At 20.3% G+C, this 26,364-nt stretch overlaps 5 protein-coding genes across 5 annotated transcripts; 2 read left to right on the top strand and 3 right to left on the bottom strand.

Moving 5' to 3' along the window:
* Window positions 1–42: 42 nt before the first annotated feature.
* On the top strand, window positions 43–8,515 carry PGSY75_0705500 (putative inositol-phosphate phosphatase; the record flags this gene model as incomplete). Its single annotated transcript, XM_018784924.1, has 2 exons — window positions 43–7,793; window positions 7,918–8,515. 2 exons carry the CDS (start codon window positions 43–45, stop codon window positions 8,513–8,515), a joined length of 8,349 nt encoding a protein of 2,782 aa, XP_018642425.1.
* Window positions 8,516–11,241: 2,726 nt separating this feature from the next.
* PGSY75_0705400 (putative DNA replication licensing factor MCM7) lies at window positions 11,242–13,707 on the top strand (the record flags this gene model as incomplete). Its single annotated transcript, XM_018784923.1, has 1 exon — window positions 11,242–13,707. One exon carries the CDS (start codon window positions 11,242–11,244, stop codon window positions 13,705–13,707), a length of 2,466 nt encoding a protein of 821 aa, XP_018642424.1.
* Window positions 13,708–14,164: 457 nt separating this feature from the next.
* Window positions 14,165–16,660, bottom strand: PGSY75_0705300 (putative origin recognition complex subunit 2; the record flags this gene model as incomplete). Its single annotated transcript, XM_018784922.1, has 1 exon — window positions 14,165–16,660. One exon carries the CDS (start codon window positions 16,658–16,660, stop codon window positions 14,165–14,167), a length of 2,496 nt encoding a protein of 831 aa, XP_018642423.1.
* A 1,073-nt stretch (window positions 16,661–17,733) lies between these two features.
* On the bottom strand, window positions 17,734–22,194 carry PGSY75_0705200 (hypothetical protein; the record flags this gene model as incomplete). The annotated part of the gene is made up of 1 exon (XM_018784921.1): window positions 17,734–22,194. The coding sequence occupies one exon, from the start codon at window positions 22,192–22,194 to the stop codon at window positions 17,734–17,736; it is 4,461 nt and encodes a 1,486-aa protein (XP_018642422.1).
* Window positions 22,195–23,061: 867 nt separating this feature from the next.
* PGSY75_0705100 (hypothetical protein) lies at window positions 23,062–26,103 on the bottom strand (the record flags this gene model as incomplete). Its single annotated transcript, XM_018784920.1, has 1 exon — window positions 23,062–26,103. The coding sequence occupies one exon, from the start codon at window positions 26,101–26,103 to the stop codon at window positions 23,062–23,064; it is 3,042 nt and encodes a 1,013-aa protein (XP_018642421.1).
* Window positions 26,104–26,364: the final 261 nt, after the last annotated feature.

Here is a 26,364-nt window from a genome sequence, read left to right as displayed (position 1 = left end):
ATAAATACATACTTACATATATACATAAATAAAATAAGACTGATGAATGCATATAACACAGACGGCAGATATTTATTGATAATTTATGAAAAAGTATTTAAAGTAATTTACATAAAGAATTTAAAAGATAAGAAAGATGAGAACGTTAAGGTACCAGCACTATTTATATATAGAAAAAATGGAAAATGTTTAGAGAACAGAATATTAAAAGAGAAGATAAGAAAAAAGAGTAAAAAATATGGAAATATATTAAATGAATTAATAATAGACAATTTAATAGGTACCATAGAATTTAGGAATGAATTATTTTTATTTGTAGTAGAAAAATGGAGATTATTAAGTAAATTTTATTATATGGATAAATATAGAAGTATTTATAAAGTAGAAAAAGTCCATTATATACCATATAATGTGGATATAATACCAATAAATACAGCAATAAATAATAGTTTAAATATAGATGACAATTCAAATAATTATTTTATAAATAATGTAAAAAATAATGAGGATATAAATAAGAATTTTGAAATAATAGACAACTCAATAAATTTTGAAAGTAACAATAATAATAATTTTGGTATAATCACAGCATCTTCTCTAAAAACTAATGACCTAGCAAATAAGAATGATGATGTTTCACATGATTTTTTTAATACAAGCAATAAAAATTTAGCTAGCTGTCAAAGTAATAATTATAATAAAAATGTAAATTCGAAAAAGTCAGGTAATTTAGAAAATGATAAGAAAGATAGTATTTTAAATGATTTCGAGGTAGTGGATAATATTAATAGTTATAATTCCTATAAAAACAATAATTATAATAAGAAGGAAGAAAAAAATAAAAAAATCATTACTTTCAATAGTGCAAAAAAATGGCTTACTACACAATTTAATCATAAAAATATTTTAAATATTATTTCAGATATAACCAATTATGATAGCAAGAATGTTAATGAAAATGATCGAAACGTAGGAAAAGCACAAAATGAATTAGAAAAGGATAATAATAGTTTTTTAAAAAATGACAAGGCATCTACATCGTCTTATAACACATCTGCATATAATAACACTAATAGAATCAGTACCCTTTTTAGTTCACATACGAATATATCAACGAATGATGAGAATATGTCTATTAATAAAAGTGACAAGGATAGCTACCAACCAAATAATAATGATAATAATATTAGTGATAGTAAATATATAAGTAATAATAATAATAATCTCAATATTCATAAAACTATGAGTTCAAATGCCAATATGAGTATACATAAAAATATGAATATTAACACAAATAGAATGACACAACATCACAGCAACAATAATAATAATAATAATATGAAACAATCTAGTGGTGAAAAAAATATAATAAGCTCTAAACATACAGTTGGAAATAATTATGATAATGATACATTGAATAAAATGATTTTTAATAGTGTTGAGAATTCCTTAAGCTCTGTATATGATGAAGATAATTTAAGTGGATCAAAAGCAGATACTCTAAATTCTAGTTCAAAAATTCAAACAAATTTAATCGATAATTCGTTTTTCAATAAAGAAGGATATGGAAAGAACGAAAAATTATCTATACTTATAAATAATAAAAATATAGAAGATAGTGAAAATAATATATTAATCAACATAAAAAACGATGAAAATAAAATAAACGAAAGAAACACCATATTTGATCAAGATAATGAAAATAACAACAACATATTGTTAGATAAGAAAAATATAAATAATAATAATGTAAATAATAATGTACCTTTATATAATGATGAAAAAAATAATAATAGTGTGAATGATATATATAAAAAAGATTTTGAAAATAAGAAAAATAATAATAATTTATCGTATAAAAATAAAAATGGTGTACATGATAACAATAATCAAAAGGAGAACATACATGAAAATGATGTTAATAAAAGGAATTCATGTGATAGTAAAATTTCAGAGGCTTTGTCAGAAGATAAAAAAGGATCCAATGCTAGTAATAAAAGTTCCATAAATGTAGTAAATAATAATATAAAAGAACTTATTAATCATTCATATTTTAATGTTAAAGGTAATCTAAAAATGCAAGAAAATAGTGAAAAAAAAAATTCCTATTCTTCGCTTTTTAAAAATGAAGATGTTCGAAATGATGAGAAAAAAAATAATTACAAAATGGATATACATAAATATTTAAAAACTATTCAGAGATTGTTAAGTGTCCATATGTATTATTCATATGATTATGATTTAACTCAATGTATTCAAAAAAAAGTAAAAAATAATATAGAAGAGGTAGAAGTGGAACCATTAGTATATAGTGCTCGTTTAAATAATTTACATGCTAAAAAGAAAAAATCTTTTTTAAAAATGTGTGAAAAGAAATATGTGTGGAACTATCAAATGATAAAGAAGTTAAAAAATAAATGTAAAATTGATAATAATTGGTTTTGTTGTATTATACAAGGATATATATCTTATACATCAATCGAAATAAATAAAAAATGTTTAGAGCTACTTTTAATAAGTAGAAGGTCTTCTATTTTGGGTGGTACTCGATTTAATAAAAGAGGCATAAATGATGATGGATATGTTGCTAATTATGTTGAATCGGAGCAGATAGTTCGAATTAATAATAGAAATGTGGATTATGTCCATAAGTTTGATCAAGTAAATAACAAGGATAATAGTTCTGTTGCTGATATGAATTATGATGCATATAAAAATAAAAATTTTACAAATACAAAAGGGGGCATGGATAGAAATAATAGTAATAGGAATAATACATATAATAATGGTAGTGTGTCTAATGAGGTATTAGCATCACCAAATTTAACACATGATCAGGTAAATAATTTAAATGTGTATAATATGAGAGAAAAGGATAAGAACAATAATTCGTTTGGTTCTGGCCAAATGGTTGGGGGTAATATTTCAACGGAAACAAAAGAGCAATTTATTAATAAAGACAAAATGAGCAATGAAAGTTTTGGAACCTACAAAATGAATGATCCAAATGATATTAATAATAATAATAATAGCAATAATAATAATAGCAGTAGTAGTAATAAATATGTAGGAAGAGATTTTGAAAATCGAATTATATCACTTGTTCAAATTAGAGGTTCTATTCCCTTGTTTTGGAAACAACATTCCATGTCTTCACATGTAAATATTCAACGATCATCCTTATTAAGTATTAAAGCATTTAAAGAGCACAATAAGAAATTAATAAATAGCTATGGTAATAATATTTATTATATAAATTTATTGAGTCAGAATAAAAGTAATGAAAAGAAATTAACAAAGAAAATGTTAGAAATGATAAATTTTATAAAGAAAGATAAACATTATAAAGAAAAAGATTACATTAATTATATTGAATATGATTTTCATATTTCTGTGAAAAATAAAAGTTTTGATGATGCAATGAATGATTTTATAAATAAAATATTATTAAAGGAAATAAAGAATGTATCATTTTTTATGGAACCTATAAAAGTGAACAGTAATGATAATGAAAATTTAAATAATAATATAGATGAAGATGATGACTATAAGGATAATACTAATATAAATAATAGTAATATAAATAATGTTAATATAAATAATAGTAATATAAATAATACTAATAACAATAAGAATCAAAATAAAGATTATAGTTATGATAATGGTGATGGAGATAATAAAAAACAATCGGGTTTTTTTCAGAATGGTGTATTTAGAACAAATTGTCTGGATTGTTTAGATAGGACTAATGTATTTCAATATTATTATGCCTTATTTTTTATTTTATATATTTTACATCTTTCAAGGAATGATATGTTTTTGAAGGCTGTAAATAAATCATATTTATGTTATTATAAGAATGTAAATAATATGTTTAATGAAAAAAATGTTACTATATTAACAACATTACCTACGGAAAATTATGTACTTGACTTATCTGATAAATATGCAGTGAATAGAAGTTATGATTATGTAAATAATAAGAATGAAAATATTGGTATGTTTGATGGTTTTTCATATATAATTAATGATGGAAGATTTATGAATAATAAGAAAACATCTGATACTGCTGATGAATTAAAAAGAATAGGTATAGATCAAAAGAAAGAAAAATATGGAAATTCAAATGATAAAGATTTTAATAAAGATGATAAAAGAAAAGTAGAACAAATCGATGAATATGTTTACATATTAAAACATTTATTTAAAAAAATGTGGGTAGAAAATGGGGATATTATAAGTACACATTATACAGGGACAGGTAGTGTTTTTTCTTCACAAATAAATGTAGGTAGATCATCATTGAGTACAAATATTGATCATGCAATAAAATCTATTGAAAGATTTTATCAAAACAATTTTGAAGATAATTTTAGGCAAGAGTGTATAGATATAATTTTATGTAGTGGAAAATATAATAATAATAGGAGGTCATTCTTAGGTTCTGATTTTTCTTATTTGTTAAATTATAATAATACAGGTACTGTGAATAAGGACTTTATTAATAGTATGAACCACTATGATGCTACTAATAATGATAACAACAGCAACAATAATAATAATAACAACAACAACAATAATAATAATAATAATGATAATAATATTTCGACTCCTACCATGAATTATGTACAACCAAATAAACTTAACCCTAAAAATAAAAAATTATTAAAAGAGAACCAAGAGAAAGGAAATAAACAAGAATCCAAAGTTCTAAGTAAAAGAAAAAGAGCTTTGTTAAAACTGAAAAAAATATCCGGTGCATATAATATTAATACAAATCATAATTGGAAAAATTTTATTCATAATACCAATTTTGTAAAAGATCTTAAAGATAACAGTGGAGATAAAAACAAAAATGTACATGCAAATAAGGAACTAGCCAAAAAAGAATTGGAACATCGAGCTAAAAGAATTTTGCAGGAAATGGAAAAGTTAGATGAGTCAGATGTGGAAATAGAAGTGAATGATGAAGAATTTCAAGATAAAGAAAATGAAAAAATAGAAATGGATGACCAAGGTATTAATGAAAATGCAAATAATAATATGAATTATCAAGTAAATGCAGAACATAATCAATTTTATGAGGTGCAAGCTGATGATGTTGATGAAGATGACGAACATGATGATGATGATGATGAGGATGATGACGAAGATGACGATAATGATGACGATGAAGAAGAAGATGATGCATATAATTATGATAGTAAAAAAGGTTCCAATATGCATTATAATGAAGAAGGGAAATTTTTAAAAAGAGATGTTAATTATCTAAATAATAAAAACATGAATGATTTATGTTCAAGAACAAATAACAGTAGTAGTGTCAATAATACAATCGAAATTGATAGTAGTACATCTGATAGTATAGAAAAGAAAAGAAGAAATAGAAGAAGAGAAAAAATGCGAAGAAGAAGGAGAAGACAAATGAAGAAACTTAAAAATAAGAGTGATTCGATGTATTTAGATGATATGCATAAAGATAATAAATATGTTTATGATGTTAATAATCAACCTATTTATAATGATTATTTAAGTCATGATCTTATTAATCAATATTGTCTAAATTGTTCTAATTCCAAATTTGTGAATAATTATGCAAAGAAAAAAATTATCAATACAGATTATGAGGAACGAATTATAAAATTATGGGCAGGTACATGGAATTTATGTGGAGGAGATTTGGAGGAATTGAATGATATATCATCATGGCTTAATGAAGTTGATGATTATATTGATATGTATGTATTTTGTTTTCAAGAAGTAGTCGAATTAACAGGATTCCGTATATTAATGAATATGAAAGATAAATTTAAAGAGAAAAAAATTGAACAAATGATTACACAAACGTTAGGAGAAGTATCTCAAAGGCAAAAAGAATTATATTTGAGAGGAGCAAAATATAATAATAACCATATGAAGACAAAAAAGAAAAATACTAATATTCCATCGACAACACCTTATAAAAAAGAAAATAATAAATATACATATGCTACCAGTGAAGGAATAAAACAAGATGTTATAATGAATAATGAAGATGTTGATGATGAATATTATGAAAATTATTTAAAATGCTTTAACGATGAATATATGAAAAATGAAAAGAACAAAAATAAAAGTTATGATAATAATAAATCTAATAATAATAATTATGATGATATGGATATACTAGTACAAGGTGAAGAACAAAAAACTACAGAAGATAATAGTTCATTGCTAGATATATCAAAAAATTGTTTTTTGAATAATTATTTTAATAGTTTAGAGGGTGATGCTTTAAATTTAGATTTAATGCGTGAGAAGAAAATGTCTTTCTCTAATTTGATGGACTTGGACTTAGACATGGATATGGATATGGACAAAAAGGAGTATATTGATGATACCAACAAATATAAAATACATGATGAACATAATAATATATCTAAAGAAATGAAATATAGTAATGAATTTAATTTAGTAAATGCTTTAGAAAATGATGATAATATAGAAAATAAACCTAATAAACATGACCATATAAATGAAGATATATTGAAAAGTAATGAAACACATATAAGTTCAAATGTGAAGGATATTTTTCAAAATAAAGTAACCAATAGCTTCAATATGAATTTGAATGATGTATTCAACGATGAATTTATATCAAATCCAAAGGAGGAGGATTCTTTTATTAATTCAAATAAGGGGAATATAAGAGGTTCTTATGTATTTGAAGAATTATATAATCGTAAATTTAGTGATATAAATAATTATAATAATATGAATGATGAATATGATGATAATATTTATGATAAAAACAAAGATATAGAAAAGAAATTGGCTAGGCCTATTGATATGTACGATAGAAGAGGTAGTCACTCAAATAAAATTAAAAATAATAATAATATAAATAATAAAAAAAAAAATAACAAAGAAAAGACACATAATAATAATAATACTAACACGTTTGATAATAGCAATAATATGGATAGTTTAAAAAATTACAATTTTACTAGTGTACAAGATGTTTTTGAAGATAGTGAAATAAAAGAATTAGGAAGGAATAATAATAATTTGATGCATGAAAAAAAGTATGAATCACAAAAAACGAAAAGTAAAAATTTTTATGAAAATGTAAAGAATGAAATAAATAAAATGGATGATTATTATGAAAATGTACAAAAGGAGAAAAAAAAGGATAATAGGGATTTTGGTGCTAGTGGTAGTAATAGTTATAATAATAAAAAGTCTGACAAATACTTTTTGAACTTAAGAAAATTTAAATATGTAAAATTAAAATCTGTATCTATGATTGGTTTATTTATTATTATATTTATTGATGAAGCTTTAGTTGATCATATAAGAGAAATAGAAGTATGTAAGGTGAAAGTAGGTCTTAAGGGAAATACAGGAAATAAAGGAAGTGTATCAGTTAAATTTAGATTAGGATATAATTCATTCTGTTTTAATAATATTCATTTAGCATCTGGTCAAACAAATATATTTGAAAGGAATACACAAATGCAGAACATTTTAAGTAATAGTTTTCAAAATCAAGAATTAAATAATTTATTTAATTTTGATTATTTCTTTGCATGTGGAGATTTTAATTTTAGAATAAACAAAAATCTTGAAGAAGTACTTAAGTTAATATCTAACAAAAATATTAAACATTTATTGAATTATGATCAATTTATTTATAATAAGATGTATAATATATTACCTTTTTGTCTCTTTCATGAGCACCCCATAACGTTTAACCCAACATACAAGTATAAGAAACATTCGAATATGTACGACATTAGGAGAACCCCTGCCTGGTAAGACAATAAGAAGAAGAAAGGAAATTCTTATATATATATATATATATATATCAATGTATATGTTATTATATTAATGTGTTTATCATATATATATATATGTATATATTTTATTTTTGAATAGGTGTGACCGTGTTTTGTTGAGTGGAAAACTTGTACACTTATCTGAAATGGAGAAGAAAAGGAATGAACATATAGCAAAAGAACATTCTAGGGAAAATAATATGAACATAGATGGAAGAAAAAAAAATGATATGGTTGATAATAAAAAGACTGATATGTTAGATAAGGATATGTTGAATGATTTTTATAATAATGATAAAATATATTTTAAATATTTAGATTATAAAACACATAATAATTTCTTTTCAAGTGATCATAAACCTGTTAGTGCTCTTATTGAATTGAAAGTGTTTTTTGATAAAAAAGATATTGAATATAAATTATTACACTCTTATAGTATGAAAACCTTAGATGAATATGGATATATAGGAAAAGGATCAAGTAATACAAGTAATAGTAGTAGTAATAAAAATAATAATTTATTTGATTATTTTTTTTCTAATGGTTATGGTATAAGTAAATATACTTCTAACCCTATATCACAAATTCTTAATTATTCAAATCCTGTTAATTCAAAATGTAAAAATGAACCGAATGAGCATTCGTTTCATGAAGATGCCATAAAAAATATTGAAAATTTTGAGGAATATACAAAATGATATATTGTAAATGTTTTTTTTTTTTTTTTTTATCTTTATGTATATATATATTTTAGGATGACCATGTAAAAAAGTTGACATATATATATATATATATAAATAAATGTTATTATATATTTATTAAATTTTATATCAAGTTATATTTATAATATACATTTCGTGTATATATTTGTTTAAGGTGGAGCTTAATATATATTTCTAAAAATGATAATTTTATTTTAAATATATATATTTTTTATTTTTTTATGTGTATTTGTAAAATTTTTAGTTTATCTTTTTTTCTAAACTTTTGTATCATATATATATATTTATATATATATATGTTGATTTATTTTTATGTATTATTTTATTTTTGAGAGGAGCCTATGTATTTTTTAGAAGACAAATTCAATACATCTTATTTAATATATATATATATATATATATATATATATATATATATGTTTATGTTTTGTATTTTTTTTCAACATATTTTTTAAATTATATTTTAAATATACATATGAAAAATATATATATGTATATATTCATTTGATTTTTCTCTTTCCTTTTTTTTTTTGTTTTATATATATATATATATACATATACGTATTTATATACAAAAAAAAAAAAAAAAAATTGTAAGGAGAATAAGAAAAAAGTAGGAGCAATAAATAATAATATAAGGAACCCACAATATCAAAAAAAAGAATTAATTTATAATTATTTTTTTTTTGAAGTTATATATATAAATGTTAAATTCTATTTGTTTCCACCATATAATTTTTCAATTTATGAATGTGTTTTCTCAGTATTTATAAATATCTAGAATGATTTATATTTTCATATTATTTATCATTATAATATGCACATATATATATATATATATATATATATATATATATATATATATAAACATGTACCTTTCACATTTTATTATTTTTTTTTGTTGTTGTAAAGTGATAATTTCTTTTTCTTTTAAGAAAAGACATTCGAATTATAATAAACTAACAAAAAAAATAATATCATATGAAAATACAAATATGTTGAATAGTATTTTATGTCAACAAATTTTAAAAATATTTATATTTTCAAAAGGCTGTATTAGTAGACATATATATTTTTTAGTAATGATTTAGAATAATAAAGAAAAATACTTGTAAGCAGCAGAACAACATATTATATAAAATATAGTGTTTACACAGATGGTGTGTGAAAAATATTATATATATATATATATATATATATATATTTTGTTAACAATTTATCCTTATATAAATATTTTTAATCTTTTTTTTTTTTTTTTTTTTTCTTCATATATATATTTTCATCAAAATATATACACACACAAAAATATATTATGAATGATTATAAAAATGTTATATTAATCATTAATTCCTTTTTTTTTTTTTTTTTTTTTTAATCCTTTTAAAATGAATTATATCTATGTGATATGATAAAAGGTATATATTTGAGCATGAAAAAAAAAAAAAAAAAAAAATTATATTAAAACGGTATTTATAAAATATTAGAATAATAATATATTATGTATGAGCCTATTTTTATTTTAATAAGAAAGAAATATATATATACTTTATTACTAAAACACGTACGAAAAAAAAGATAAAACATAATACAATGAATAATAAGATAAAAATCAAAAAAAAAATAAAATATATAAAATAAAATAAAATATCTTACTCATAATATTATATATCATTATAACCTTTTATAATATTATTTATTTATTTTATTTTTTTTTCTTTGGTTATTTTCCTTTTTATATTAGAGAGAAAGATATAATTTTTTAAAGATAATATACTTCATATTTTATTGTTTTTTTTTATTTTTCGCAAATATGTTGTCTATTTTAAAAGAAAAATTTGTATAATTTTTTTTAATTAAAAAATTACGAGATGAATTATATTATAAATATGTAATTTTTTCTTTAATATATGAATTTATTATTAATTTAGATGGACATATATTAACATAAGTATGTAATTATATATACCACCTATACATATATTATATAAATATATATTTTTTTTATTTTTTAAAATCTCTTGCATATTTTAGTAAGTGTGCTTAAATATTTATCTTATAATATATTCTTTTGTTTCTTTTTTTTTTTTTTTTTTTTTTTTTTTTTTTTTTTTTTTTTTTTTTTAAAAAATTTTTTTTTTTTTTTTTTTTTTTTTTTTTTTTTTTTTTTTTTTTTTTTTTTTTTTTTTTTTTTTTTTTTTTTTTTTTTTTTTTTTTTTATTAATATATATTGAAAAAAATATTTTTAACAAAATACATCTTTTTTTTTTTTTTTTTTTTTTTTTTTTTCTTATTTTATTACATTATATTTTATTTATTCATTTTAATTTTTTTTTATAATTTATTATATTTGATATTATTAATATATATATATATAATTGTATATATGTACACACATTTTTGGTATATGATATACATTAAGTTAAAAAAGAAGAAAAAAATGTACTATTAAATGTTAATATTTATTTTATAATATATATATATATATATATATAATATATGTTTATATTAAGGTATACATATATATATATAAATGTAATATATTGGTAATAAAAAATTTATATGTTATAATATATGAATAGACGTCAAATTATAGTATATGTATATATATTTTAATATTAATGTATATATATATTTTATAAATTTGATATAATATTTATATAGTTTAATATATATAACATTTTTTATATATTTATTTATAAGTAATGGGTGAAAGGAGGAGAGATATTCGCTCATATTTGGATGACAATCATACAAAATATTTGGAGGCAGTAAAAAATTATAATGCTCATATAGACGAGTTAGTACGATTTTTAGATACATTTGAAGACCCTGCAGTAAATCACACGAATTGGGGTAAATTAAAATATAAAGGTTATTTACAAAAGATTTATAATCATGATACTGAGGTATTACCTATATATTTAGGAGACTTAAGAGAATATTTTAGTAAAGAAAATGATGATGTAGATTATTCTGTATATAATGGTATAATGACTAATACCCATAGATATATGGAGTTATTATATTCTGCTGCTGATAAATGCTTATCTGATGAATGTTATAAAAGGTTTATGAGAGGTTATGGTGAAGAAGATGAGAGTGAAAAGATCAAGAGAAGAAATTTAAGAAGAATAAATAATGAGGATAATTCTGGATATAGTACAGATGAAAGTGAAAAAGAAGCTTTTAATAATTTATTTCGGGATATGATAAAACCTATTGAAGAGATTCGACAAGAACGTATGAAAGAATATAAATTACCAGCATATTTAAGAGTAAATTTTGAAATTATTTTAATACCTAGTTCAAGAGATTTAGTTAGAAAAATGAGAATTGTGAACGCAGATTGTATTGGTTCTTTAAGTACTTTTGAATGTGAAGTTATTAGAGCTACTCAATTAAAACCTAGAATACAAGTTGCTACATATGAATGTGATAGATGTCATGTATTTGCTTATAAAGCTGTAGATGGTCCTTTTTTTATGCCACTATTTGATTGTCCAGGATGTACTAATGTTCATGGTGTTAGAGGTTCTTTAAAATTCCAATCAAAATTAAGTAAATTTGTAAAATATCAAGAAATTAAAGTACAAGAATTATCTAGTCAATTACCAGAAGGTGATATACCAAGAAGTATGAATTGTATTATACATGGAGAAAGTACTACATCTATACAACCAGGTATGTCAGTAACATTAACTGGAGTATTAATGCCTGTTACTAAAAGTGGATATCAAGCTTTAAAGGGCGGGTTGATAGCAGAAAAGGTTTTCCATATTTATTATGTACAGAATAATAAAGAAAATTTTAATGAACATATAGATAATTATGATAAAATTATGGAACAAGTTCAAGAATTAAAAAATAGTCCTAATTTATATGAGAAATTAGCTTATAATATAGGTCCTGAAATATATGGACATGATGATGTTAAAAAAGCTTTATTATTACAACTTATTGGAGGATGTACAAAAAAGAAAAAGGATGGAGGTTTAATTAGAGGTGATATACATATTTTACTAATGGGAGATCCAGGAGTTGCTAAAAGTCAACTTATGAAAAAGGTTTGTCTTATTGCATCAAGATCTATTTATACAACAGGTAAAGGTAGTAGTTCTGTTGGTTTAACTGCTGCTGTTTTAAAGGATCCTAATACTGGAGAAACAACATTAGAAGGTGGTGCTTTAGTTTTAGCTGATAAAGGTATATGTTGTATTGACGAATTTGATAAAATGGATGAATATGATAGATCAGCTATCTATGAAGTTATGGAGCAACAAACTGTTTCCATTGCAAAAGCTGGACATTGTAGTAATATGCCAGCTAGGTCTTCTGTATTAGCTGCTGCAAATCCTGTTAATGGAAAATATGATTGCAAAAAATCTGTTATGCTTAATATGAATTTACCAGCAGCTTTATTAACAAGATTTGACTTACAATTTTTATTACTTGATGTATCAGATAGAGAAAAAGATAAAAAACTTGCTGAACATGTTCTAAATATATTAAAATGTATTGACTCTAGTGATGATAAAAAGAAAAAATCTGAATTGAATGATGATGGTTATGAAGAAATTGATAAAACAGTTTTAAGAGCTTTTATACAGCTAGCTAAAAAGAAGCAACCAACCATTTCACCAGAACTAATACCGAAAATAACACAGTGGTACGTATCTACGAGACAACTAGAATCACAACAGGAAAGATATAGTGATACACGTATAAATTATACAACACCCAGAGCCTTGTTAGCCATTTTGAGAATATCTCAAGCATTAGCTAGATTAAGAGATAGTGACGTTATCGAAACAGCCGATTTTGAAGAAGCTATAAGATTGACGGAACAATCGAAAGCAAGTGTGTCTTTACAAACTGAAAAGAGAAGACGAAGAGATGTTTCAACTGAAATTATGAATATAATTAAAAATATTAAAGATAAAATTATGGAAAAGAAAAAGAGATGGAATGGTTGGATACCTATTGAGGAAATTGAAAGGCAATCAGTAACCAAAGGTTTTACAAGAGCCCATGTAATGAATACTATTGATAAATATGTAGAATTGACTGTATTTACTATTAATGAAAATAATACAGCTATTGCTTTCCCGAATGATGTTTATAATGAAGATGATGAATATGACGAGATGGAGCAAGAAGATTACGAATAAAAGTATACAATATGATTTAGGAGGAATATATAATTTTGATGTATGATTAAATAATATGTATAAAATCATGGAGAATCACAGTAATTATATATATATATATATATGTATTTATTTATATTTATATTTTTTTGAATTACTTGCTCTATATTAATTTCCTTTTTTTTTTTTAATTAATATTCATAATTTTTTTTTATTAAAAATTTTAGTGACATTGTAAAACATAGTAACGTAAATGAAAATAAAAAAAAAATAAATAATAAATAAAAAAAAATAAAATAAAAATAAAAAAAAAATTTAAGTTGTATATATATATATATATATATTTATTTATGTACAAATGCATAATTTGTATGGGTACTGCTTAATACAAATATATTTATATTATTCATAATTTAATTAGAATATGTTAAGTCATATGCTATATTTTACGAGGAATTGTAATTTTCCTTTTGCCATTTTATAGCTCCTCAGATATCCTTTTGAGTTCTTCCTTATCTGCATTTATTTTGAGAAATGTATTTCCCTCCTTTAATCTCGTTTCAGTTATAACATTGTGCGATACAAATTCGACTAATAAGGAATTAATTCTTATACTTGATGCACCTACTGTAAAAATTCTCTTATCTTGTAATAAGGATTCTTTTTCAACTCCGTAAATTCCTTTATCTAAATTTTCCAATTGTATAGATGCAATAATTTTAAATAATCTTTTATGATTTATACTTAAGGCATTTAATATAGTTTCTATATTTTTCTTGATATCAATTTCTTCACATTTTTTATTGAATACCCATTCAGGCAAGAATTTATTCCATTGTCTAAGTATTTCATGTCTATAATCTAACCATGTGTGACATTTGATATAAAAAAAATTGATAGAACTGATATTTTTAAAATTCATATTCAATTCAAAAGATACATCATCAATTGAGCATACAAAATAAATATTCTCATATTGACTTAGGAAAGAGAAATATTCATAATATGGATAAAGTTTCGTATTATCTAGATTATGTATAATAAAATATAATGGTACATTAGAATCATTAACTCTTTGTATAAGTTCATATAATAAATCAAAAGATTTTAATGTTTTGGATGATTTATATTTATAATGATATTCTAATATACGTACTAATATTTCTTCAAAATTTATTTCATCTTCAAATCCTAAGATTATACATTTATTTCCATCATTTAAACATATATTTGTAAAAAGATTTAATAAATGAAATTTGGATCCGATACCATATAAGCAGATATTAATATTATTTAATAAATAAACTTTCCATTTAATAAATTGTTTAATATTATAATGATATAAAGATCGTTTTTCTTTTATATGAGTATATGGTAAATTTTTAATTAAATATTGTAATTTTTGTATATGATCTAGATTATCTAAATTTTCTTCAATAGGTATATATGAAGATAATGATTTTATTTTATTATTTGGTTTTACAATTTCTTTAATATTTAGACTAGAATAATAATCATAAGATATTAATCTTTGAGTAGATGCATCTACAATATCTTCTAATTTTTCTTCTTCATCTGAATTTTTTTCATCTATATTTTTTTTTCCTTTTTTTTTTTTAGGTGTTTTAGAATTATTATTTGTTAATTGTTCTTTTCCTGTATCGTCTTCTTGTGTATTATTATCTGCATCACTTTTCATATCTTCTGAATAATCACTACTACCTTCTATACCATATAATGTTGGATCATTATAAATATTTATATCTATATCTTCTTTATCGAATTCATCATTATAGGAATCAGAATAGGATTCTTCGTTATCTTCTTTTATTTTTTGATTTCTACTACTATTTGTTTTATTCTTTTTGTTTTTTTTATTTTTACTCTCATATGAATTATCATCATCATATTCATCATCTTCCTCATCTTCATATTCATCGTATGAATTATCATTATCATTATAATTTTCTGTTTTCATTTTCCCTTCCTTTATGCCTTTTTGTGTATTACCAACCTTTGTGGAATTCTTCACACTTTTTTTTGTATCTACCTTATCATTTTCATTTCTTTTTTTTTTTTTTTCATTAATAGTTGTGTCATTTTTACCTTTACCCTTATCTTCGACTTTGTTTTTTGTTTTACGTTTTTCTGCCAAGATTTTTCTTTTTTTTTCTAATTCTAATTTCATTTTTTCTCTTTTTTTTTTCTGTTCCATATCGAAAACATTAGTTAAGAAATAGGGAATAATATTTTTTTCATTTAACTTATCATAATCAATATTAATAATATCGTTAACTTTCATTTCGTTTGTATGATGAAGTTTTCTTCTTTGTAAAAAATGTTCTAGTTCATTTTTAGTATGATTTTTAATAAATGTAATATATTCATTGTTGGCCACATTGGATTCGTATATATCTACATATTTATTTTTAAAAGATTTTAATAATGATTCATCCATAGGATTATCATCATCAGAATAGTAATCACAATGATCATAGCTATAGTTGTCACTATCATCATCGCTATCATCATTACTACCAGAATTATTATTTTCATTCTCATTATTAATATTGTCAGGTGTATAATTTTGTTCATTGATTTTGTTAAAGAAAGATATACTTTCATGTGTTGAATCTGATTGATATGTGCTATCTAAAACTATATTATCCATGGCACTTATTTTTTCTTCAGAATTTATATCATATTTATTATCCATTTTAAAGGATGTTAATTTTTGTTCTTTATTCATTTTATTATTTGATGATTTAATATTTTCATTATATTTTATAGTAGTTTCTTCATTACTTAAAAATTTATTTAAATTTCTTGGGATTCTTATAAAAACACTTGGCATATTTTTATTATTTTCCGTTAAATTCGTAATTAAATATTCTTCTTTGTCTTCTTCATTTGTTTCCTCTTCTATTGTTCTTATCAACTTCTTAGGAGAATTTACTTCAAAGTTTTTCATCATCATTATATAAAAATTTACGATTAAAAATTATTAAAAAAAAAAAAAAAAAAAAAAAATATGACACCACTTTTGTGTATTGATGAATGAACATTAATTGTTAAGTTTTATTCTTTCAGAATATTATAGAATTATTTAAATACGTACATAAATAAATAAAAAAAAAAAAAAAAGTACACAAAAATGGACTGTTACATTTAAATCTGATCTTGATTTAAGAGATAGTTTTCACTTAATATGGAAAAATATCAACTAAAAAATTATAAATATATAATATATATATAAATAAGTATACATTTGTATATTTTTTAATGTATAAATGTATCTTCAAATAGTATATATAATATATATATTATGTTATTTTTCAAATTTTTTTTTTTTTTTTGATATGTGAATTATTCTATTATAATATTATTATTACTACTATTATATAATATTCCTTTTTCTTATGTAATAATAAAAGATATATATGGTATTTTTTTTTTTCATAATATATTATTATTACTACTATTATATAATATTCCTTTTTCTTATGTAATAATAAAAGATATATATGGTATTTTTTTTTTTCATAATATACATAAAGAAAAATTAATAAATATTATATAAACATAAATATATATTTATATTTATATATATTTTTTTTTTTAAATATGGTTTTATTTTATAATATATATTTTTTTTAATAGTAAAAATATTTACAAGCATATTATTTATAATAATTTTTTTGTGTGTAATTAGTACGCGTAACACACTTAAAAAATGATATATATATATATATATATAATATAATAAATAAAATATATACATATATATAACATATTTTTATTTATAATTTTTTTTTTTTTTTTTTTGTCATAAACATAATGATACCTCAGTATGAATTTATATATATATATAAAATATATTTTCTCATATTTAAAATAGAGTTTTCATTTGTCCTAATTTTTTAGGGCATATATTATATATATATATATATATATATGTGTGTATATATATGTATATCCATTTAACATAGTTAATGTTTATAGTTTATATATCCATTATATGCAAACATTCATATAAATAAAAATATCTTACGAAGATATTTCTTGACACTTGTTTGAAATATTTACATTGTTCATATCTGATGTTTTGATTAGTATAATATCATAATTATAACTTATTAGAAACGTTTTCATGATATTATATAAAACCATGTAGGTATCTAGGTTTTCTTCATTATTCCATATATAATGTATTGCTAAAGATTTATTTTTTGTTTGTATAACTATAGGTATAATATAATTAAATAAAGGGGCATTTATATATATATTCAAAATATCAGAATTTAAATTATATAGAATATGTTCATTATCTAAAATTTTATAGTTCTTATATTGTTCATCATTATATATATGTAAAAAATTATATTTTTGTAAATAATTATAAAAAATATTCTTTTGTATTTTATTCTTTTTATTTTTTTCACATATATAATTAAAATGTCTTATAATATTTATACATTTATGATATTCAGTTTGTTGTATGTCTAAGGTCTTTTTTTTTTGTTCTTCATATACTTCAGGGTTTAGAAGATAATTCATTTTTGTTTTTTGTTTTTTTTCCATGTCATATATTAATGAAAGGATAAGTTTGCGATATAAAAATAAATATTTATAATTATAATAAGTATTTTTAAATTTTTTGACATGTACAAGTTGTAATAAAATACATTCTAATAAATTTTTTTCTTTGATTAATATATTAAGATTATGATTAAAAATGTAAAGAAAATAATTTAATATTAAAAAAAAATTCTTCTTGCTCAAAATATTATTATTATTATTATTATTATTATTTTTATAGTAGTGCTTATCATTATATATATAATGTTCTTTTATTTGATCATAATCAGAATATGTTGTCACATCTTTATATATATTTATACTATCATTATTAATATGTTTATTATTATGAATATTTTCCTTTTTTGTTGTGTTTAACATATGTTGGTTTTGTATATTTGAATGTGAAATACGTAGATATTCACTTTTGTCATATTCCATTATTTTTTTATTTCTTTCTTCTTCTGTGTATAGATTTATATTTATTATACCTTCAAAATTATTCTTCAAGTGCCATATCATTTTATTGAAATTGTTTAATATACGTGGTTCATACTCTTTCATATGATATTTTATATTTTCTTGAATTATATTAGAATGAGTAAATATATTTATAAAAACAAATCGTAACAAAAGGTATTCATAAAAGTCGTCTTGATCAATTTTATGAAAATGAAAATTATAAGGATTTATTAAATCTTCGTATAGATTATTTGTTTGATATTGATCTGTATTTTTTTTATTTATATCTTTAATTGTTTCATTATAATTTTTGGTATGTTTGTATAATACATCTCTTTTATTTTTTTCTTCATTACAATTTTCTTCATCATTTTTTAATAGATATGTTTTTATAATATCATAATGTTTATCATTTTTGATGTCATACCAGTCTAAATATATATTTTGAGCATTTTTCTTATTTATCTCTTCATATGGTTGTTGCTTATGTAGAGATGTATATTTTTTTGTAATATAATTTAACAATAATATTATGATTATATTTATATTATTACAACATGTATTTCCTTTTAATATATAATATTGTATTAATACAAGAAGAGAATTTATATTCATGTTATTTAAGTTGTTTAAGATATTTTTTTCGAAAATATTTAGATCTATAATTTTTAACATATTTAATTCCACGAGACTTAATAAAATATTAGATAAGGAATGATAAAAATAATGTTCTTGTTTTATATAATTATTATTATGAATAATGTTATTTTTAATATTTTCTAACAAATTAAATATATTTAAAGATATATGACTTTTATTTATATTCAATTGACTAAAGGTAACTAGTATCTTATCTATATGGAATATATGTATATTATAATATTTAAATATATTTTTATTAAATAATAATAGAAGATGTTTATAAAAGTTGTTATCTTTCTTTTTGTGTTTCAATAATATTAATATATCTAAGATATTCATATAATAACTTTTATTATGTACATTAATATTATTATCATAATTCTTGTTGATAATATTATTATCTATATTATTTTTTTTCTGATCACAAATTATTTTTATATTTTCTTCTTTCAAATATATATTATCATGTTGTTGTATATTCATATGTACTACATGTGGTTGATTTATTTTTTCTTTGTTGTGTTCTATCATTGATAATTTTTTGTCATTACATATATTGTGTGTATTACTGCATATATTATTATATTCATCTATTATTATCGCCTTTTTAGTATGATAAATGTCCATTTTTTTTTTGCCATTTTCCTTATCTATTGATAGATTGTCTTCTTGCACATGCTTGTGATTATTTGTAATATTATAAGAATAATTTTGTTTTAGATCCTTGAAAATATATATATCATTAGTACCTTTTTCATGATAAGAATATATATTTTTTAATTTGTCCATTATATATGAATACATAAAATTATCATCAAATGGGATATATGTATTCATATGTCCAACGTGATTGTTATCACATATATATATAACCTTCATTATGTCTTTTTTATATAATATATTTTGTTTATAGTAAATGTTTCTCTTAAAATTACAAAAATGTATGAAGTATAATATATATATCCAATGATTAACATCCATATGTTTTATTTTTTTATCATTTATAAGGTAAAACAGGAATACGTAGAAATTATCATTAATATTAATATTGTTTTTTATAACAGATAAGGCTAAAGATAGTGTAATAAAAAAATTTATATTAAAATTATTATTTTTTATATTTTGAACAAAATTATTGACTTTTAAATTTATATATGAATAGACATTATAAATTAGTTCTAAATATGTATCATAAATATTTGAATATTGCTTAGAATAATCATAATGTAATAATATTTGTGAGAACAAATGTATATTTTGTATCATTTCTAAATTAATCTCACTGTTGTTCATATGAGTACATTTATTAATGATAGTGCCAAAGAATAAAGATAACCATTTCATGCAATAAAAATTATTATTATTATAATTGCAAATATTATTATTATTATTATAATTATATGTGTCATTTAAATTTTCTGTATTATTTGTAGTGTCTACATTTTTTACTATATTTATTTCATTTTTCAATTGATAATATAATAAATAATTTATATCTTTCAAACTCAACTTTCTCATTATATCCTTGTCCCTTTCCATGTGTAAGAAAAAGAACATATCATATTTAGTAGATTCAAAACGATTGATATTTAATAACAAACATACATGTTTACATGTGATACTGAAAAGGTTTTCCTTTTTTATAATATTAAATAGATAATCATATAATATCTGAATGAAATATGTATTTAAATTTTTTTTTTCAAGAATCAATAGATTTAATAGAAAATCTAGTTGGTTATGATCTTTTATTTCATATATATTTTTATTTTGTTTTATATAATTTATTTCTCTTTTTAAAAATGCACATAAATATAAGGGTATAAATTTATTATTATAAAGATTATAATAATGTTGACAATAGGACAATTTATATATATCTTTAATTGTGAAATTTATAATATAATTTTGATATAATTTGAGTTTATTATTTAATGTATAAAGTAATTTATATACATAATCATTTTCTCCTTTTTCTTCAATTTTGATATTATAATAATAATAATTATTATTATTATTATCATGATTTGTTGTATATAACTCCTTCGTTTTTATTTCTTTTATATTATTTAAATTATTTGGAATATCATTTTTTATATTTTCTTCATATGATACATTTCCTGTATCATATGCCTCTAATATATTATTATCATACGAATTATATTTTTCACACACTTTATTTTTGTCATAATATTCAACTTTAGACTCTTTTATATTATATGAACTTACATCAATATTATATGATATATCTTCTATATTATTATGATTTGGTGTTTTATTTAATTGTTCTTTATTAAATATTATGTCAGTATGTGAATTAATATTTATTTGATCATCCTTATCTAATAAATGATATTTCCTATTTTTTAAAGCCAAATATACAATATGTATTATTTCAAGTTCTGATAAATATTTTTCATTTTTGTAAAATATATAGAAATATTTATTTAAAGGAGTGTTTTCAAATTTTCTCAATTTTCGCTCGACAATGTTATATACTTTTCTCGTTTTCTTTAAAGCATCTTTATCAAAATTGCTGTAGTCATCTATGAAATTATTGTAACCTTTTATATTATCACTACTACTATTAGTAGTAGTACAACTATAATTTTTTAAACGTTCTTCATATTCTTCTATATGTTTATCCTGATTTATTTTTTGTGAGGAGGAATCATTTACAGTGGGCTGTTTTATTTTTTTTAAACTTTCCAAATTTTCAAAGTTGAATATAAATGGTTCACTGAAAAAATAGTTGCAAAGCCTTTTACTTTTTACATTTATTATTTTTTTTATTCTATATATGTTATTTATGCAAGGAAACATCATAAAATATGGAACAGTATATGTATAGCATCATATCATGGGGTAATATTAAAAATAAAGATAAATGAATAAAAAAAAAATATATATATATATATTATATATATATTATGAAGTCATAGTTTTATAAAATTTTTATTAATGTTTAATATTACATTCAGAATGATTTTATTATATATATATATATATAATAATCATTGCATTATTATTGTATGTATTTTTTTAAAAAAATTTTTCATATATTAATGTAGATATTTAAATTTTTTTTCTTTTTTTTTTTTAATACTATTCTACAACAAATGTGTTAGTATATAGGTATAATATTTTTAACTGTTGACAAAACATAAAGGAGTACAATTAAGACTTGAAAAATGTATTTATATATATATATATATTATAATATTACATATTAAGTAAAATTTATTAACTAATATAACCATTAAGTGTCATGTTCAAATAATTTAGAAAAAAATATACATACATATTATATATATTATATATTACTATAATATGACGAATAAATAAACTCATATCTATATATATTTATTATTAATTTATCAATTTTTATTATATATGTGGAATAAGAATAATTATCAAATTTTTTATTTTATAAACAAATATTTATATCAAATATGTTCCAAAAAAAAAAAAAAAAAAAAACTAAAAGCTGTCAATTTTTAAGCTATAAATGAAATATATATGTAAATCAAAATAAATTACAAAACAAGGTGAAAAATAAAAACAAATAAAATAAGTAATTTAATATTATATAATCATATAAGGATCAATGAAAAAAAAAAAAAAAAAAAAATACTTATATATATATATATATATATATATATATATATATATACACATATATATATTTTTTCATCATATATATGCCCCAATTTTAGCCAATTTATTCTTCCATTTCAGTTCATAATATTTGAAAGCGCTTGATATATTTTCATTAATATATGAATTCATTTTAAAATATTCTATTTGTCTACTCATATGTTTTATTTTTTTGTGAGATTCATTTGAACAACTTGATAATGATGAAGTACTTAAAGTTTCATCGCTACTTATGTATGAATTTATGTTATTCTTTTCTTTTAGCACATTTGTTGTTTTATTATAATGATCGATATATTTTTCTTTACATGACTCCATTTGATTTTCTTGAATTTCCATTTTTGTTAATTTACAATTTTTGTTTGTAATAGAGTTTATTGATTTTGTAACAGAGGTATGTAAAGAAATATTTTTATTTTCATTTAATATGTCTTTATTTAATATATCATGATTAAATGTTTCATTTTCCATTACATAATGAGATAAGGCTTGTTTTATATTTTTAATGATATTTTCATATGCTGCAAAAATGTTTTTTTCTTGCTTATTTATATTAGTATCTTTTAAAATACATTTAATATATAATAAAGTGGTATTTAAGCAATTTTGTAATATACTCATAATATCATTTTTTACATTATTATTATATTTGGATTTATTTATATAATCTTCTAATGTATATTCTTCGTTATTTTCATTTTTGTATTTGGAATGCAGTTGTTCATTATATTCATATATATGATCCTTTTTTAATTCATTTAAGAAATAATCATTTTTTTTTATTATTTTTTTCTTTAAATGTTCAAGTATGAATTGTATCTCTTGTATAAAACTTTCAATATCATTATTTAGAATATTTTCTAACTTTTCACATATAATATTATCAAAAATATTTTTTTCTATTGATTCCTCTTCTTCATTATCTACTTTATTTTTTATATATTCATTTTTTTCTGTATCATGATATTCACCTATATTATTGAATGAATGATTAATTTCATATTCATCGGTATTAAAAAAGGGGTTTTCTGTTATATTTGAATATACGTTATTTTGTTCACTCTTAATATCTTCTATTTGATTTGTGACTTGTTTTATATTAAGGGTTTTAAAATTATAATGTTGGTCACTTTCACAATCATTTTTCATTTGATGATTATCTTTGTATTCATTAATATTTTCATTTTCATAATATGGATTGATATCACAATTTTGATCACTTTCATAATCATTTTTGATTTGGTGATTATCCTTGTATTCATTAATATTTTCATTTTCATAATATGGTTTGATATCACAATTATGATCACTTTCATAATCATTTTTGATTTGATGATTGTCTTTATAACATTTAATCGTTTCATTTTCTTCATGATTTAATAATACTTTTTCTGTCGTTTGATTTTCTAGACCCTTAGAATTCATTAACATATTATTTTGCTCTTGAATAGAATTTTTTTTTTTCATTTCATATAAATTTTCATCTCCCCATTTTTCTTTATACGTTGTATAATTGGTTATATTATGATTGTTATGTGCCATGCTCTTTATTTTATAATTGTCATGAGATAATTGGGGATATAATATCTCATTTTGCATAAGATTCAAAGGTATTAATGATTTAGACTTTTTAATATCATGAAGATAATTTTGATTATTTGTTTCTATATGATTTTCCTTTTTGTATCTATCGTATGAATTTTTCTTTTTAGAAGTATTTAGACTAAAAGTACCTGGGCAACTATGTGTAACACTAAAATGTTTTAATAAAGCTTGATTATGTAAATATGTATATGGATTAGTTGTGTTGTTATAATATGATTGTAATAATTTTTTTTGTATTTTTTTACATATATAAAATATTTGCTGGTCATAATTCTTTCGATTAGAAACAAAATATGACTTTTTGATATATTCATAAAATACTTTATTATCACATACCTTCCATTTTATTTGATTTGCTAGAATTAATATGAAATAACCAAAAATATATTTATTATTTTTTTTATCATAACATAACATATAACTTTTTTTTCTATAAAATTTTTCACTGAAATCAATAAAATTTAATTCGACAAAACCAAAGGATAATATTTTATATTTTCCATCTTTAAAACATTTGATATATATTTTAATAATTTTCTTTTCGTTTTCTAGAAACGGTTCTGTTATTAAAAAACATAAATATAAATTATTAATCTCAGGATCTGTTATTTCTATTTTTTCACTAGTACAAGTGCTATCTTTATATTTTAAATATATTACGATATTTTTATTTTTTAATTTTTCGAATAATTTTTTATTTAATTTTAATTTTCTAAAGTATAGAACATTTACATAAGAGTTGTTTATATCGTTATGTTTTGCCATGGAGTTATTATTAATATTAGACGGTATATGGCTACAGATATTGTTTGATTGGTTCTTATCGTTATTGTTTATATGATTGGTTGTAATATATGGTTTATGATTTATGATGTTTATTTGGCTAGTTATCATATTATTTGTTTCATTTTCGATACTATTTAAATGGTTGCTCATGATATAATTAGTTTTATTATTCATGCTATTTATATGACTAGTTATATTTCCTGAAATATCCATCATATCATTTGAAGCATTGATCATATTGTGTGACATGTTGTTCATACTATTATACATTTGGGTCATATTGTTTGACATGTTTATAATATTTTTATAAACTGTGTCCATATTTTTTTTTCTATTTACAATTTGATTAATTCCATTTATTTGGTTTATTTGGTTTATATCATTTATATCATTTATATCATTTATTTTGTTTATTTCATTTATATCATTTATTTTGTTTATTTCATTTATATCATTTATTTTGTTTATTTCATTTATATCATTTATATCATTTATTTTATTTATTTCATGCATATCATTTATTTTATTTATTTCATTTCCTTTTTCACTTTCAGTATAATTTTCTTTTTTCAAGTTATAATTAATAATAAAGTTGTTTATAATTTGATTTTTTTCATGACTACTTATTTTATTTTTTTGATCAAAATTCCCTCCTTCTGGTTCTTCATCACTGATATGAGTACTCATTTTTTTTTTTTTTTTTTTTTTTATTTAATAATATTATATTATTATTATTAATTAATCATATATACATATATATATATGTTTGCGTATGTATTTATATTTTTACATTATTTAAAAGAAACGGATAGAAATGATGATACATTGAATATTACATATTTATGGTTGTTATAAACTTAATTTAAATATTCTTTTAGTTAATATAAAATTGTAGTTTTTTTTATTTATTTTTTATTATTTTTAAACAAAACAATAGGAAATTTCTAT

Source organism: Plasmodium gaboni, chromosome 7 (assembly GCF_001602025.1).
Source record: "Plasmodium gaboni strain SY75 chromosome 7, whole genome shotgun sequence".
In the NCBI taxonomy this organism is placed as follows: Eukaryota; Apicomplexa; class Aconoidasida; order Haemosporida; family Plasmodiidae; genus Plasmodium; species Plasmodium gaboni.
Note: the sequence above shows the minus strand (reverse complement) of the source record. Positions and strands in the feature narration are given on the sequence as shown.